The sequence below is a fragment of the Mya arenaria genome, chromosome 4 (genome assembly GCF_026914265.1).
Source record: "Mya arenaria isolate MELC-2E11 chromosome 4, ASM2691426v1".
NCBI lineage: Eukaryota > Metazoa > Mollusca > Bivalvia > Myida > Myidae > Mya > Mya arenaria.
Window position 1 is genome coordinate 8,424,999 of NC_069125.1, and position 15,214 is coordinate 8,440,212.

The 15,214-nt window shown below is 33.5% G+C and overlaps 1 protein-coding gene across 1 annotated transcript; it reads right to left on the reverse strand.

Annotated features, from left to right (window-relative positions):
* Positions 1-204: 204 nt before the first annotated feature.
* LOC128230087 (C-factor-like) lies at positions 205-3,240 on the reverse strand. Its single transcript, XM_052942082.1, has 5 exons — positions 2,715-3,240; positions 1,791-1,842; positions 1,317-1,507; positions 863-1,006; positions 205-435 (listed from the first exon to the last, which is right to left on the reverse strand). Exons 1-5 carry the CDS (start codon positions 2,844-2,846, stop codon positions 208-210), a joined length of 747 nt encoding a protein of 248 aa, XP_052798042.1. The 5' UTR covers positions 2,847-3,240; the 3' UTR covers positions 205-207.
* Between the last annotated feature and the right edge of the window lie 11,974 nt (positions 3,241-15,214).

Here is a 15,214-nt window from a genome sequence, read left to right on the forward strand (position 1 = left end):
ACATCAGAACGTCAATACACATGCACATCAGAACGTCAATACACATACACATCAGAACGTCAATACACATCAGAAAGTCAATACACATTCACATCAGAATGTCAATAAACATACACATCAGAACGTCAATACACATACACATCAGAACGTCAATACACATGCACAACAGAACGTCAATACACATACACATCAGAACGTCAATACACATCAGAACGGCATAACTCTTCCACTAAAATGGTACAACTTTCCAGTATAATCCTCGCTCTGAAAGGTTGCCATTAGGTCTAGGAGTTTTTTCGCCATCTCGTCAGTTTCCATGGTAGCCCTTGTTCCTCCCATGTCTGTCTTCAGCCATCCTGGGTGAACTGCCGCAACAAGAATGTTGTCTTTCTTCAAATCGACACTCAGGTTCTTTGTTATCATATTCAGAGCTGCCTAGAGAAATAAATCATGTATGGCTAACTGTTTCATGCTATTTTATTGATGTTACAGTATGTTTCAAGATCAATACTCATTAAGTCTTAAATTCAATCCAGAACATATAAAATGTATGATAAAATATTAGTTCTTTTCTGAAAGATTCTTTATAATGTGTGAAAGTCACTACTGCGAAAATGTTGTTTTATTCCTTATCTTTTGTATAATGCAAGGAAATATGAAAACATACCCATTTAAAAAAAATAAATGTGTACTCTTCCTTTAATATGTAAAAATCATTCTCGTACAACAGAGTGATGATGCTATGTGTATGTTAGATTTATCAGTATCACACCTCTGATAACAAGAATGGTGAATATGTAATAAATTGGAATAAAAATTATCTTTGAACTTTACTAATTTCATTGGCTTCATTGATTTTTACCTTTGATGTTCTGTAGGGATAACCTCCACCGGTGTCGTTCTCAGTTATGGAGGCCACACCAGTACTGATGTTTATTATTGCTGCGTTTGTAACAGACAGAGAGCCTCCGTGTGACGCCGCAGACCGAAGCAACGGAAGGAAAGCCTACAATTTTGAACAACAATCAAACTCAATTAAGTAATTTGCATTAATCTAAAAGCATAGTTTCATGTTAATCCATTTTTTTTTATAAAAAAATATTGTTCATTAGTTTTAAATCAAAGCTAATTTAACGAATTTCATTTAAGGATGTCTATGAATATCATTCTTGTTTTTCTGCATTTTGATAACGATAGTATTCAAACATTTTTAACCATTTTGAGCCAAGTGCATCTTATCCCTGGTTGGCAAATATATTAAGTTAACAATCAAAGCCTACTGATATTCTTGATAAGCGAAAGCAACAACTTCTTACCTTTGAAACCATTAATGGACCAACCGCATTTATTCTAAAGTTGTCGATCATCGATTCTTGGTTGACTTTCTCTAGATTGTCGCCACTGGCAACAGCAGCATTATTAAGAAGAATATTCAGTCCTTGACCTTCACCAAGTTTTCCTTGGACAACCTTGACTGTTTCTTGAAGTTTACTCGTGTCATTTAGATCTAAAAATAATCAATGCATGCATATGGTTTTTTTTTATCAATATTTGTTTTCCACTGGGAAACAAGAACAAACATAAATACTCCAAACATCTTAAGCGTTACAGTTTAATCACATTTCTTTAGACCAAATTGCTGTGAATGTCATTAAAAATATCGGATCACTTACAAAATCATAAATAAAAAAGAACACAAGATACGCCAAAGCAAAAAGATTATGCTTTGCTTGAGACTGTTCGAGAAATTGGGACTAGTATGATAATTGGAATCGCTAAATAGATCTTACCTATTAAGATCACTGTCAAGTTTTTGTGAATTTTCTGTAGATCCTGTAAAGCCTATGAAAATAAAAAGTAAAACACATTCATTTAAACCATCTTAAATTTTATATAAATCATATGAGTATTTTAATTCTCAATACTTTTTAACATTTTTACAGATTGTGTTACGGAGAAACGAACATTGCTGTATAACTGAGGAAGGTTTGAGCGTTGTAAATGCTTCATCTTTTGTTCTTTTTATCCAACAAATGTTTCAAAGATCGTTCGTCTATTTACAAATTATAAATTTAAATACGCATTCAATTCACACATTTAAACTTTAAACAGGGAAAGAAATTTTAAATTTAAATGATAAAAATGACACTCCTTTAAGCATTTTACATCCTGGTTTAATGACAAATCATCTTAATCATCGATTATAACCACAGACACGGATTCGGTGTAAAATATAAGAACGTTATTTTATAGGAGAGGTTTTGAAATATTACAATTAAGAATATAAACTAAAACATATATACCGATTTTATCTGAATTTGCTCGTTTGATACTTTGTCGGCGGTTTGATTAAAACGAGTCTTAAATTGTGCGACCCGCAAGAGTTAATTATTGCATAATGCCATTGAATTCATTGTTAAACGACGACGTCTGTATGGTTGCTATGACTAAAAGATATTCTTCGTTCATTACAAAACATGGCAATTTTATGTCGCCCCCCCCCCCCCGCCAACAACGATGAATGCTTTTAAGATGATATTATTTTTGTTCTAGTTATTGTTCTGTGTTTCAACTGATGTTGCAATAATTACGAACCAAGGAGACTATGAAATATGCTTTCAAGATATACACTACTTAAACGAGTTACAATGTAGGCAAAATATTTCACAGTTGTATTAATAAGATCAATTATTTTGATAATTACAAATTATTACCTCTGCTTTGTCTGGATTTCTGCATCCTGCAAACACGTGTTTTGGAGAGTTAGGAAGGGACAGAAACTGTTTCACGAACTCCAGTCCCAGACCTCGGTTAGCTCCAGTCACAAGTACACTGTTCACCTCCATTCTAAGAACAAACGCTACTTAACACTTCTATAACACTTGCAATTTAAACCGCAATGCTTCTTTATCTAATGTTACAGTTTCCGACCAATATTTTTCATTCCTGCATCTTTCTTTTCATGCGTTATTGTCTCACTTAAATTATCCTTAATGTTTTTTTTTCTGAAAAGATGTAACAATTCACGTGATTTTCCTCAATTCGCAAAAAGAGCGTATCACCTGTTTCGATTTTGTAAATTTAAAATGTTATTTGCATTGTTAAACTCAATGGTTTTATGTCGACACCTCTGGTAAAGCAGTAGTAGTTCTATGTTTGTGATTTGATACAGTAATCACACTAACCCTCAGGTCTGTCCTTATTCATGCACTAGAATACAAATACTACATTTGAACACTTATACAATGGACTGAAGTTAAGCATGAATACGACGCGGCTTGATCTTATTCGACGCGGAAGTTTTTATCAACTTCATAAATTTAACTATAAGGAAATTGCTTATTTAAAGGTAAAGTCTCTAATTTCGGCGTAATTCACAATCCTGTAAATTTTGTTTTCTTTTTTAAACGCATTCCGTTTGTTTTGTAGTTAACCAATTCAGGAAAAAGGTTCGGAAATGTTAAAAAGTAATTGTAATTAAATATAGTTAATATATTATTAAGTGTTATTGTTTTGACATTTACACATATTTGATGTCGCATCCAATATGTCATAAGCTTAATACGATAAATGTTCAGTTTTGAAGCTTGTTTTTATTTCATTTATAGTTAATTTTACCCTCTTTAACGATTTTTTAGATTGTTTTTAGAAAAGGTTTGCAATATAATTTGACTTTTGTGGCAATCAAGGTTAATTTAACTGTAAGGGCATCTATATCGGGTTAAACAGCAACTGAATACTGTTTTAAATTATCTAGAATATGTGGGATTGATGTTTTTTGTGACAGACAGTAGAGTAGAGAGAAGGTGATAAGACAGGAAAGAGGGATTTATGACGGAAGAACGAGGTAAAGAGAGAGTTTATCGAAGGAAGAGAGACAGTAGCAAATGAAGGGTGGGTGGAGGGGGGTATTGATCGATGATAAAAAAGATTGATAGAGAAAACAGGCGGCTGAACATTTCTCATTACTTTGGTAATCACATCCACGGTTGAGAAAAAACAAGCACCGACAGTTCCCGTAAAAAAATCCAAGTTTAGTAACCCATATTGTTCGATAAGTGTTCACATTTTAATGGCAGATTTCTATATCTCTTTCCGCTGAATTAATTGTGTAGATGCTAACAGTGGTGCGCCAAAACACTACGTTATATAAAAAACTTAGTTTTGAGTTTAGTTCCAGAATAATAATTGATAACAAATGTGTTTTTTGTCATATTAAAGGGATTTAGTCATAATTTCCTTACTTCAGTTTCCTTTCAGCACTTATTTTATATTTATATTTTATTTACTGAAACGCGATTTGTTCAAATTTAAATATTTTGAAAAAAAAAAGAAATGTTAAAACTGATGTACCATATTGGTCAGTAAATATAAAACGGATCCTTTAATGATGATTGAGTATACCGCAACTCTTAAGGCGTTTTTTTATTAAATGGTAAGATTGTTAAACTTTGATACTTTTACGACACATCGTTTATCACACACTGCCATGAAGATATGGTTGTGAGGTTGTTTTTTATTGTAATTTAAAAAGCAGTTACTTGTCGAAATACTCCATTAGTGAAATGGTATTTTTTTTGAAAATGACATAGTTGATCCCAACAGAAACCTACTCCGTAAAAAGCTAGACAATTTAGTTACGAGAACTCACAAAAGTTTACAGGTACCTCCGCATTTATTTTTTACACCACTATTAAAGAAAATAAACATGAACATAATTTATGGTCTGATCTTTTTGCCCAAAATGTTCATTGCTATAATATGACTATCTGATATAACGATTATACATTTAATTTTCAATTGGTACATATGATTTCAACCTTTAACTTTTTACAATTTTAATGTTTTTAACATTTGATGAAGAAAGGTTGAATAACATATGATTTGCGAAACAAATTAAAACTAATCAGTGCAATAAGATAAAAAAATCCGCGCTCATTGGTCGTTAATAAAAAGTGAAATGAAGAAATAAAATAGGTCAATAGGTTTTACGAAGCGATGCCTATTAATTTCTCATACAGTCTCCGGCTAAAGGGAATGAAAGAATATCTCTATATTTAATATCAACATTTTGACTGTGACGAAAGCTATTAAGGCGAAAACAGCGCTTTCAGAAGTAATACCAATCATACAGAATGTACATTAAATCTCGGATATGAGTCTCATGAAACTGATAATGGAGAACATTTATATCTCATTGTGTTGATGACCTCGGTCAATCTTATAATGTTGCATATTTTTTTATATAATGTAATATTTCATATTTTACAAGCTAAAGTAGGCCCTTATAGGACATATTGTGCATAATGGTGCTCAAACACGGCGGGGGGCCTAATTGCTGTATTTTTCGTGGTGTCGCATGTTCGCGGCGAAATAGCGAGATTTTCTAGGCTTGTTCGCAAGGCGATATCAGAGCCGTGCAGCTATTTATCTTTTGGACGACGAAAATAATCGCATGTAAATGAAGTGTTTTAGCAAGAATACTTGCAATTATTGAAGTATATCGCTATATTCGTGATTTGTTTCAAACCATTCCGATATATGCAATATGCAATAAACTGCTTGGCAAAAATGCGACAATGCGAACATGCACCAAGCAGCGGGGAGGAAAAGTGAAAATAAGAAAAGTGGTTCGGCGATAGTGTGACAGTGCGAACATGCGCGGCAATATCTTTTCACATTTTCGCCCTGTCTCTTGTTGCATGTTCGCCTCGCATTTTCACACTGGCGGCGAAAGGGTGAAAATGCAAAAACACGAAGTGGCAGAATTCAGCCATCACCGGGGGAAAAGGTTGATTTCTATACAACTTCACTGAACAAGGACTCGGAAATGTTAAATCGGCGCATTTTTCATCCAAACTTGTGCAGCGTTCTTAATATTTCGTCCACAACGGTCAAAGCTACATTCAACGGTCAAAAAGGCCAATCGAAGGTTGATAAATGAATTTGTTAATTTGTTGATAAATATGCTTGAAAAGAAATCAGGGCAAACACATATTTCATACAAACGAGAATAACATACTAAGTACATGTGTTATATGTCTGCAATGTTTTCCCACCATTAAAAGAGAATGGGCAATAGTATGACCACGTACATATTTTGTCTAGAAATAGTTCGTGTTATAGTGGTATATGAAACTTATAAATAATAAGACCATGTGTTGATATGTTAGCAAAAGGAGATTAGAGTTAATCATATAAAAGCCGCCGATCAGACAAGATAATTTTCGCGGACTTGTAAATTATGAAGTCATATAAACGTTATATAAATCTGACAACCAACTGATACAGTTTTGACTATCTGTCGCTTTCTTTGATGTATAAATGATTTTAGATAAAAATAAAATAAACCATTACAAAAGCGTAAACAATGATCTTGATTCTTATATCAAAGTGACACTCTTATTCAAAATCAATAAATACACATATATAACAAACAATCATTTTGACTGTTAAACCTTTAACTACTTACTAAATAATGCATTTAGGGAAAATATCAATTACCGATAACAAGATTGTACCCGTGTATTTAGTAGCAGAAAACGCAAATATATTAAATGATTGGTGAATGCTAAAAGATTTACTGTGATCAACTATCGTCATATAAGGTAGAAATACCGTGTTTTATGCACATTTCATTCGAATTAAACCGGTATTCTTCATAAGAACTATTGTTCTTGGCATTTATTCATCCTTTTTGGTATATTAAAGCAATTGTATTACTTGTGGTAAATTTATTTGGGAGTAAGAGTGCATCTTTAATTTTTCTACAAGAGTGTGATGTACAACGTGTCAAAGACGGGCAAATTGTCTAGTACTTATAGCAAAATGCACAGAAACTGATTCGTTCACAATCGCTTACTTTCTAGTATTATATTTATATGTGCTCTTTACAGTAATGGAAAATGTTCCTATTAATATTCAGATAATAAAGCGAAGTGTTTCTCTTTTTTTAAAGGTTTTACGTAAAACATGATTTGGTGAGGTGATTTTGAAGGTCGATGCATTTTGTGATTTATAAATACATTCGGTATGTTTAAGTTGGAAGCAAACATTGCATTTGAAGTTTGAAAACTGCAGTCTAGGTTTGATTCAAACGGCTTATCGCCAACCGCACAGTCAAAGAGCCCACTAGCAGAGGCCTCAGTATTCTATATTTACGTTCCACTGAGCTAACTTTGATAATACAAGGCAGGAAACCACAAAATGATAAGCTTTTAGCATGTTCAATTCTTATATTTTTTGGCAGTGAGATTATTAAGTTGGATAAACAAATTAATGTCAAAACGTGTTTGGGATCTGGTCAAAATACGTCGATCAGGCGACCCCACTCAGTTCGTTAACCAAAAAGGAGCTCTTGGAATCCAGGATGTTTAAAGACAAAAGTACTTGCCTGGGGTAGTATCATAGCAGGCAATAGTTTCCGTGACGAGCAGTAGTGAGATAGCGCCCGTGAGCATGCATCTTGCGGTTTACGGACTATACGGTGTGACCTTACCTTTTTGCATTTGTTCTATATTCTTGTTTCCTTTCCTCGAACACCCTTTTGACTTATTTAATTTATTAAATGCACAAATGAATGAATGATTGATCCGTGTTTGTGAGAACATTAATTCGAAAAGCAGTATATATGTTTAGCATGTGTTGTCATTTTGTTACATTTTTTTTCATCTCTACTCATTTGTTCTTTTGGGATCGCCATAGCTGTCAATAGGGCGGCATACACCGAAAGTGTTCGCTCTCTCATTTTTTTTTTTTTAATCCGACCCTAACACTTAAGTTTTAGCAACACAATGCTAAATTTTATAAACAAGCTTATAAATTCGCTTAAGTTATTTATTGCCCTTTAATTATCAGAATTTAACCAAATTGATATGTTCCAGTCCCTAAATGGATCATTTTCTAACCAATCATTACTGACATTGGTTACAATGTTTATGTCCATACTTTCCTGCAGGAATTCGATAATTATTTAATACTTTAGTATTTCGAGATTTTGTTCCCTATAAAGGTCAAACAGATGACAAAATTTACATTATCTTCTCTTTAAGATGCCATTTGACATCCTTGCCCAAAATATTCTATGCGTTATCAGCAATATTAATTTCATTGAATTGTATGTAATTTATTACCTTGAACTAATGGCTTTGACGCCCGCATTTTGTGCCGCAGTTCTGCGCTCTTGTTTGTTTTTCTGCATGAAGTCTTCAATCTTGTCTCTGATGTAAAATTCGGTTATAGTTTCAGTTTGTGTTCAATAGAAATGCTGATTCCCATGGGCATTTTTCAATCTTTGATTACTCCATTTGTAGGGCTGTTAGCGATACGTACATACTACAGAAATGATTGTATAACAAGTTTTTGTCTAGAAGCTTCTACTTTCTGCTAGGTAATACATCGTTTAAAATAATGAAATATTCTAATTGAATTCACATCAACATCAATCTAAGTACTTCGTTTGAGCTTCTGTTATTTAGAACCTCTCATAAAGTAATGAACAGTTCCAAATGACTGTACATAAACGTCGATCAAACCTTAGTTTTTCGTTCTTCATTTCAGAATGATATACTGTTAAATTAAAAGTACGCATATTATCAATACATTTGGTATGTCGTTATTTGTTGTTAAATTATCTGGCGGAACTAGAGCCATGTTTTTGTAAGGCGTTAAGTACGGATTTCCTTATATACCATCAGTCTTTCCGGAATGAGCACATTTAGCTGTGATTGATTATGTGACATTAACTGACGTACAGAATAAACAAGATGGAAGAGATCCTAGAAAAGGTGAAGAGTTATAGCAACGAATGTTTGTGTGATAATGTTTACTTCCGAATATAGATGAAACACAATATACCAACCAGTTTGGTATGAGTGTAAACATTATTTTAGCCAATCTACTCCATTTTGCAGAGCGTTTTATATAATCGTTTATTTTAAAGACATAAAACATTCGCTGGTCACGGAAACATACGAATTTAAAAGCATGTTTATATTGTTTTCATATTTCCTTCATGTCTATCATCTTGAATCCACTTATTTGCGTAGATGACAAATTCTTGCATAGAAAGCTCTTTGGCGGCATTTCAATATAAATGCATGTACACTGAAAGGAATTATTTCTTGATGACTGATTATACTTGTAAAACATGACTATGTAAACGCAAACACGGAACTGATGACCGTTTATCAATAAATAGAAAGCTTTTCCTAGAGTCAGATACAGCATCACGAACGTCCAACGGCACTTAACTTCTTCTGCTTCTTCTTTGAGTTTGTAAATAAGGATAGAGTCACAGTAGCTTTATGCTGTATTACGCCGTTTAGGGGCTCTTGAATGATGATATCGTACCTTTGATGTGTAGGCATTGTTGCTCGGGCTGGATTTGTTCGTTGGCAGCTGATGTCTGTATCTTTTCGTTGAGAACTGGAAGTCACTTTAGAATTTGTTTAACTTAATGCTCTTAATGCTCTATCGTCTTCAAGTTGATACCGGCTTCGATTACCCTTGTTATCCTCAGTGTAGTGAATACAATGAAAACGACAGGGGCAATCCAAGTCATCAAATATTCAAAAATAAACCCTGTTTGGTGCATACTTCAAGGGCCAAAATACAATATACACAAACATATTAACACCATAAACACAAATACAAACACTACAATCCGACCACACACTCATCAAACATACTTTACCAGTACATAATGGGATGATCGCCTTGGGACGGTTAATGAAACAAGAGTTCACTGGAACCTGTTAACTCTAGTTAGCATGGTCATACTCTCACACTTGTCCAACATTTATCAACAAGACATATATATACACTTAAATAATACATTAATCATTGCTAAATCATTTCAGAAGTCTACATAACTGCATAATGTTGCATAATGATATTCTAAATATCACTTTAAGGTGTAAGCGTGTTTTTTCACAATTTAATTTCCAATTTGTTGATAAATATCAAGGGAACAATGTTACTTCTAATGTATGGTTTCCGGACTTGGCCTTAGTGGGAACCGACTGGCTTCGTGTTGCAACTTCGTACGTGCGCTCCCAATAAAAGGGTTGAACATAAATCAATTCATTTAATATTTTGCAACCTTTTTCAATCCAAGATACAAAGAGAGTTCGCCATATGCGTGCACTATTGTATTTCTGTGATCATCGCTGTCAGCAAATCACTTACCTAAGCTTTTCCCACTAAAAGCTTTCAACGCAGATGTTTCGAAATTTAAATTTATTATTTCCAATAACACGGCCTCTAAACGCCAGCTCCACCACTTTACGGTGGTGCAAAGAAAAAGAGCTTTGGTGGTGGAGCTGTGTCCGAGCTGTGTCCGATGTTTACATGAACAAACGTGAGTATGGTTTATATTTTATTTGATTATTTCATTTAAGGGACATATTTCGAAAACCGAGAACCGTGTAAAAACATTTCTACTATAGGCTGTGTTCCGGCATAGGAACTATATATAACAGTTATGTTTGCATGCGTGAGAATGTTCTTACGGGTTGTGTAAGCACCGAAGTGTACATGCTATGCAATCAGATCTCAAAATATGCACAAGTCCGAATCGGGAGAAAAGCTCCTGGCACCACAGTTTGCACAATATTGAAACGAAATAGTAACCAGCCTGCAGTAGAAATGTTCTTACACGGTACCACTTTTTCCGATTTTCGAAATATGTCCCTTAATGAAATAATCAAATAAAATAGGAATCATACTCACGTTTGTTCATGTAAACATAGGGCACAGCTCCACCACGGAAGTGTCGACAGCTCTTTTTCTTTGCACCATCGTAAAGTGGTGGAGCTGGCGTTTAGAGGCCGTGAATAAGTTTAAAATAACTTGAAATCCAATTTCTTTGTCATTGAAGTGCTTCATCACTAGACATTAAATAGGCTGCGAATTTCTGCTTGCCTGCGTATGTGCTAGTGAAGACGCAAATTTATGTACAAGTTGATGTTCAATGTATTTCGGGAAGTCGCATGTAGGCACACTGATTCTAGCATAAATCACAGTTGCACATGGCATTTTAAGCTTGTACACAGTACACATACATGGATATTGTTGCGCACAAAAACTGACCACACGTTCTGGTACACATATATAAGTAGCATTTGGAAACCGCTCTATTATTGCAAGAAAAGCTTAGGTAATTATATAAATTAACGAAATTAGAAACGTTTTAGAACAGCAAACTTGTCTGCGAAGAAGCACACTGAAGTAATAATTGACGAAAAATAACAGTTCCGTACGACACAGTGGGTGTTTTGAAAAGGTATTTTTATTTTTCTAAATAATGAGCACTTCTTTAAAAGGTTATTAATACAAATCTGATCAGCATTCTTAATAATATTCGTAGTTTAAATGTTGTGTTTTTGTTACAATTTCTATCTCAACTCATTTTAACACGTAACATCAAAGGTGATTAAAAGAAGGATATGTTTTAACACTTATTAAAAACGTATTATCTCATAGAATGTGTTGATAAAACATTTGACGAAATGTTTAATGAAAACTTATTCCAGAGCAGAAAACGTACTTGATAATTTAAGAAAAAGAACGTACTCGATTACATTTATATGCATAATAAATTTCGTCGGAAACTTCACCCGAGTGTTTAATCCACACAATCTATAATAATAGGCGCTTTTTAAATGTGTACACCAACATACAATTTTTATTACCGTTTCATGTACATATGTGGTACAATGAGTTGAGGCTGAGACTGAAAATCGGCGTTTGTGATATAGGTACCAGGAGATGTTATCATAGTTAAGTTACTTGCATTATACAAAGGTATATCACAATGGTTATATAGCTGTACGAGCCCAGCTGTACCGCATAAATCTACCCTTTTGCCACGGTTTCTGCTCTTTGGTGCGAAAGAATGATGGCATTTATGCACTAGTTAATTGCGTATTTATTTAATGAAATATTTTATATTTTAATTCACATGAAATTCTACATACGCATTTATAATTCTACATCAGCAACATTGTGAATATTTACATTTCCGTTTGAAGAAAATCGCATCCTATTAGTTTTACTGTTACCCATTCTACAACAATTGCTTAAAAAGTTAATCAACATTGTACTGATCACTCTCGTAGGCAAGACGTTACGCGAAATGTTGTCTTGTGAAACTGAATTACCTACTTTTACGGTTTCAAAATCACATGCGCCCATGTAGGGAATTAGCGTATGGAAATATTGATTGTACAATACAAGACAAATATTTTCCTTTGAAAAAGACATGAGGAATTAAGGCATTACGGATTTCATTATCGAACATCATTTTTCCGGAATTACAACATGTAGCGCTGATGGAATGACGCGCTCTCATTAGCTGACGTTAAAACGTAATAGGATTAGAGAGAAACTATATCATCAGCATTAAAATAACCCTCTGCGAGAATCTATACGTCTTTCCGACAGATGAACGATGTATTCTTTATAAAGATACAAACTTAAGCTTATGTGCTGTCTTGTTATTATAATAGCATATTATCTGAATGTAGTTTTTTTTTGCACGATTCAATTCTTTTGATATTACTGCATTTTTGCAATTTTGTGTATGAATTTCATCCTAACTACTCCATTCTGTTGCGCTTTAGATATTTCATAATAACAAATACTTTCATAAAACACTTTACAATGATGTTTTCTCAGACAGCATTCCAAATACCTCCCGGATAACTGAATGTGTAACATTTTGCGATGACATTCGCAACTTATCAATATAATAAAATGGAAATAGTCAGGGATTTACGACCGTTTACTTAATTAAAACAACAATGTTTCCCTAAAGACAGATTTATCCATCGCTTTCAGTTTTTTTTTTATATAAAAGAACGCGCTTAGTACAAGTGATGGCATTGGCTTCGCTAACTTTTTATTCCAATGGTGTAATCCAATTTCAAAAATGAATAAAACATTTATAATGGCGTATATGATTCCTGCTGGTTTAGTTAAAAAAACGGTGGTCGTTATAGATTCGATATGTTTAAACTGAACGTGCGGCCATTTAAGTTTCTTGCTTAATATCATCAGGAATCATTCGAACCTTCAATCAAGTAACCGGGTTCAATTTTGTTGATATAAATTTGATAATCAGCACACGCACTATTTCATCAATATTAAACCTTCAGTAAAAACAGTATTACATTTTTAAAAGTAATGGTCATACAGGCAGAAATTTTACTTACTGTCATTTTCTAATGACTGTTTCCCACGAGAACATATGTCGATGTATGTGTATCTGTGTATCTGGTATACTTTAATCTTAAAAACGAGTTCTTTGAGTGACACTGTCTAGATATGGCAGAAAAACGCTAAAATTTAGATATGGATAGGGCACTTGACAAATTGTCCTTGGTACACTATGTCAATCATGACTGTTTCCGGCTAGAACCAACGCATTTTCATTATTCATGTTAAGAAACTGTGTTAATCTGAAAAAGGCAGATGCTTTATTGTGGTACAATCAATATGCTAGTGGTATAATTGACAATGTAAGAATATTTTGGCGAATATGGCATGTATTATGGTTACGTGTTTGATATCTCCCGTTCGATAAAACAAGAGTTTCATTCGCATTCAATTAGCGATTGAAAATGACAGTTTGGGATTTATTAAGTTAAAAGAACCACACCAACATATTATTTTAATTATATTTGTTAATATCGTAGCATTAACTCGTTGAATGTAGTGTTGCAAGCTTTTGAAAGCAGAACTGAATGGCAGATAAAACATCTCTGTTAATCTAACCGCTTTGTCTTTCGTGCCCACTTGAGTATTTATAACAAAGCCTTCATTACTCAACCCTTTTGAAAAGAGTAATATTTGGTTCCTGACACGTATTAAAATTGTAAACACCGGTGGGTAGCTCGATTTCCAAACAAGACACAGTAATCCGCACGAGACTTGTCTGTAAATGGACTATTAACATATAATATACATTATTCGGGCATTTTGCAGTCTGTCGATGTCTAAATCAGCATTCGCTAATTCAGTTTAAACGAGGCGTAATGTCGGATAAGAATCTCTTGTATCATTCAACATCAGATGAAATAACTGTAAATCCTTGGAGTTGTGGTAAATCGACCATACAAACACATCGTGCAACCAATTATAACTAAAAGAGCAGCTCGATTTAAAATAAACACGAGTACAACTATTAATGCATGTTAATATATTCGTCCATGAATTCCAGCCGTTCGAGGGACGTATACGTCATTCTAACAAACAAATGTAAAGCTGATATATAAAAGGGGAATACGTTTTTAGTACCTCCTTTGATACATTTTAAAATGTATCCATGTACTTCCTATACAAATGTGCTTTTGCCGTAACATTTTATTAAAACAAATATTTTGTTTTTATTTCTGGAGGTATTGAACACTTGCATTTTAAGTATTCACAGCTAGTAATTCCCCTTTTATATATCAGCTTTACATTTGTTTGTTAGCAAAAAAAAGCTTTTTACAATCACTCAGAAAACTGTCTTTAATGTTACCAGTATCTGGTTCATATCTTAAAATGACACTCGTATACAAAATCAATATATACACATGTAGAGCAAATATATTTTGAGTGATAAACCTTTAACTATTTATTAAATAATGCATTTAAGAAAAATATTATTAAATTACTGATAACAAGATTATAACCGTGTATTTAATGGCTGAAAACGCACAGATATTAAATGGTTGGTGAGTGCTTAAAGATTTGCAGTGATAAACTAACGTCTCATAAGGTAGAAATACTGTGTTTTTTGCACCTTTCTTTGAAATTAAGCAAGGTATCCTTCATAAGAACCATTGTTTTTTTTATATTTATTCATCCTTTTCGGTAAATTTAAACAATTGTATTAATTGTGGTAGATATTATTTTGGAGTGAGAATGCATCTTTATCGCTTAATATATTGCAGTGATTTACCTGCACACCAAGAGTCCTTCACTCATTAGTTTTCATTGAGACCCGATATTCCTAAATATCGGATCCACCCAGGAATGCACTAGTTTAAGTAATATGTGTATAAAGTAAAGGTCAGGACGCCTGGTTGTGAAATGGAGGGAAGCACTTAGTCAGATTTGCAAATAAATCTCAGGAATTGTCTTTGTTAAATTGGCAGTTTTACCCATTATCTTGACAACTCCGCTCAAGCATACCGCGGAAATCATTTAAAATGGATATTTAACGCTC

What these genes read in the sequence shown, in the direction of transcription:
- LOC128230087 (XM_052942082.1), bottom strand. Translation starts at nt 2,846, where the DNA reads ATGGAGGTGAACAGTGTACTTGTGACTGGAGCTAACCGAGGTCTGGGA. An exon ending in GTCCATTAATGGTTTCAAAG is followed by an intron (nt 1,007 to 1,316) that starts GTAAGAAGTTGT and finishes TCAAAATTGTAG; the next exon opens with GCTTTCCTTCCGTTGCTTCG. An exon ending in ATCCCTACAGAACATCAAAG is followed by an intron (nt 436 to 862) that starts GTAAAAATCAAT and finishes TTATTTCTCTAG; the next exon opens with GCAGCTCTGAATATGATAAC.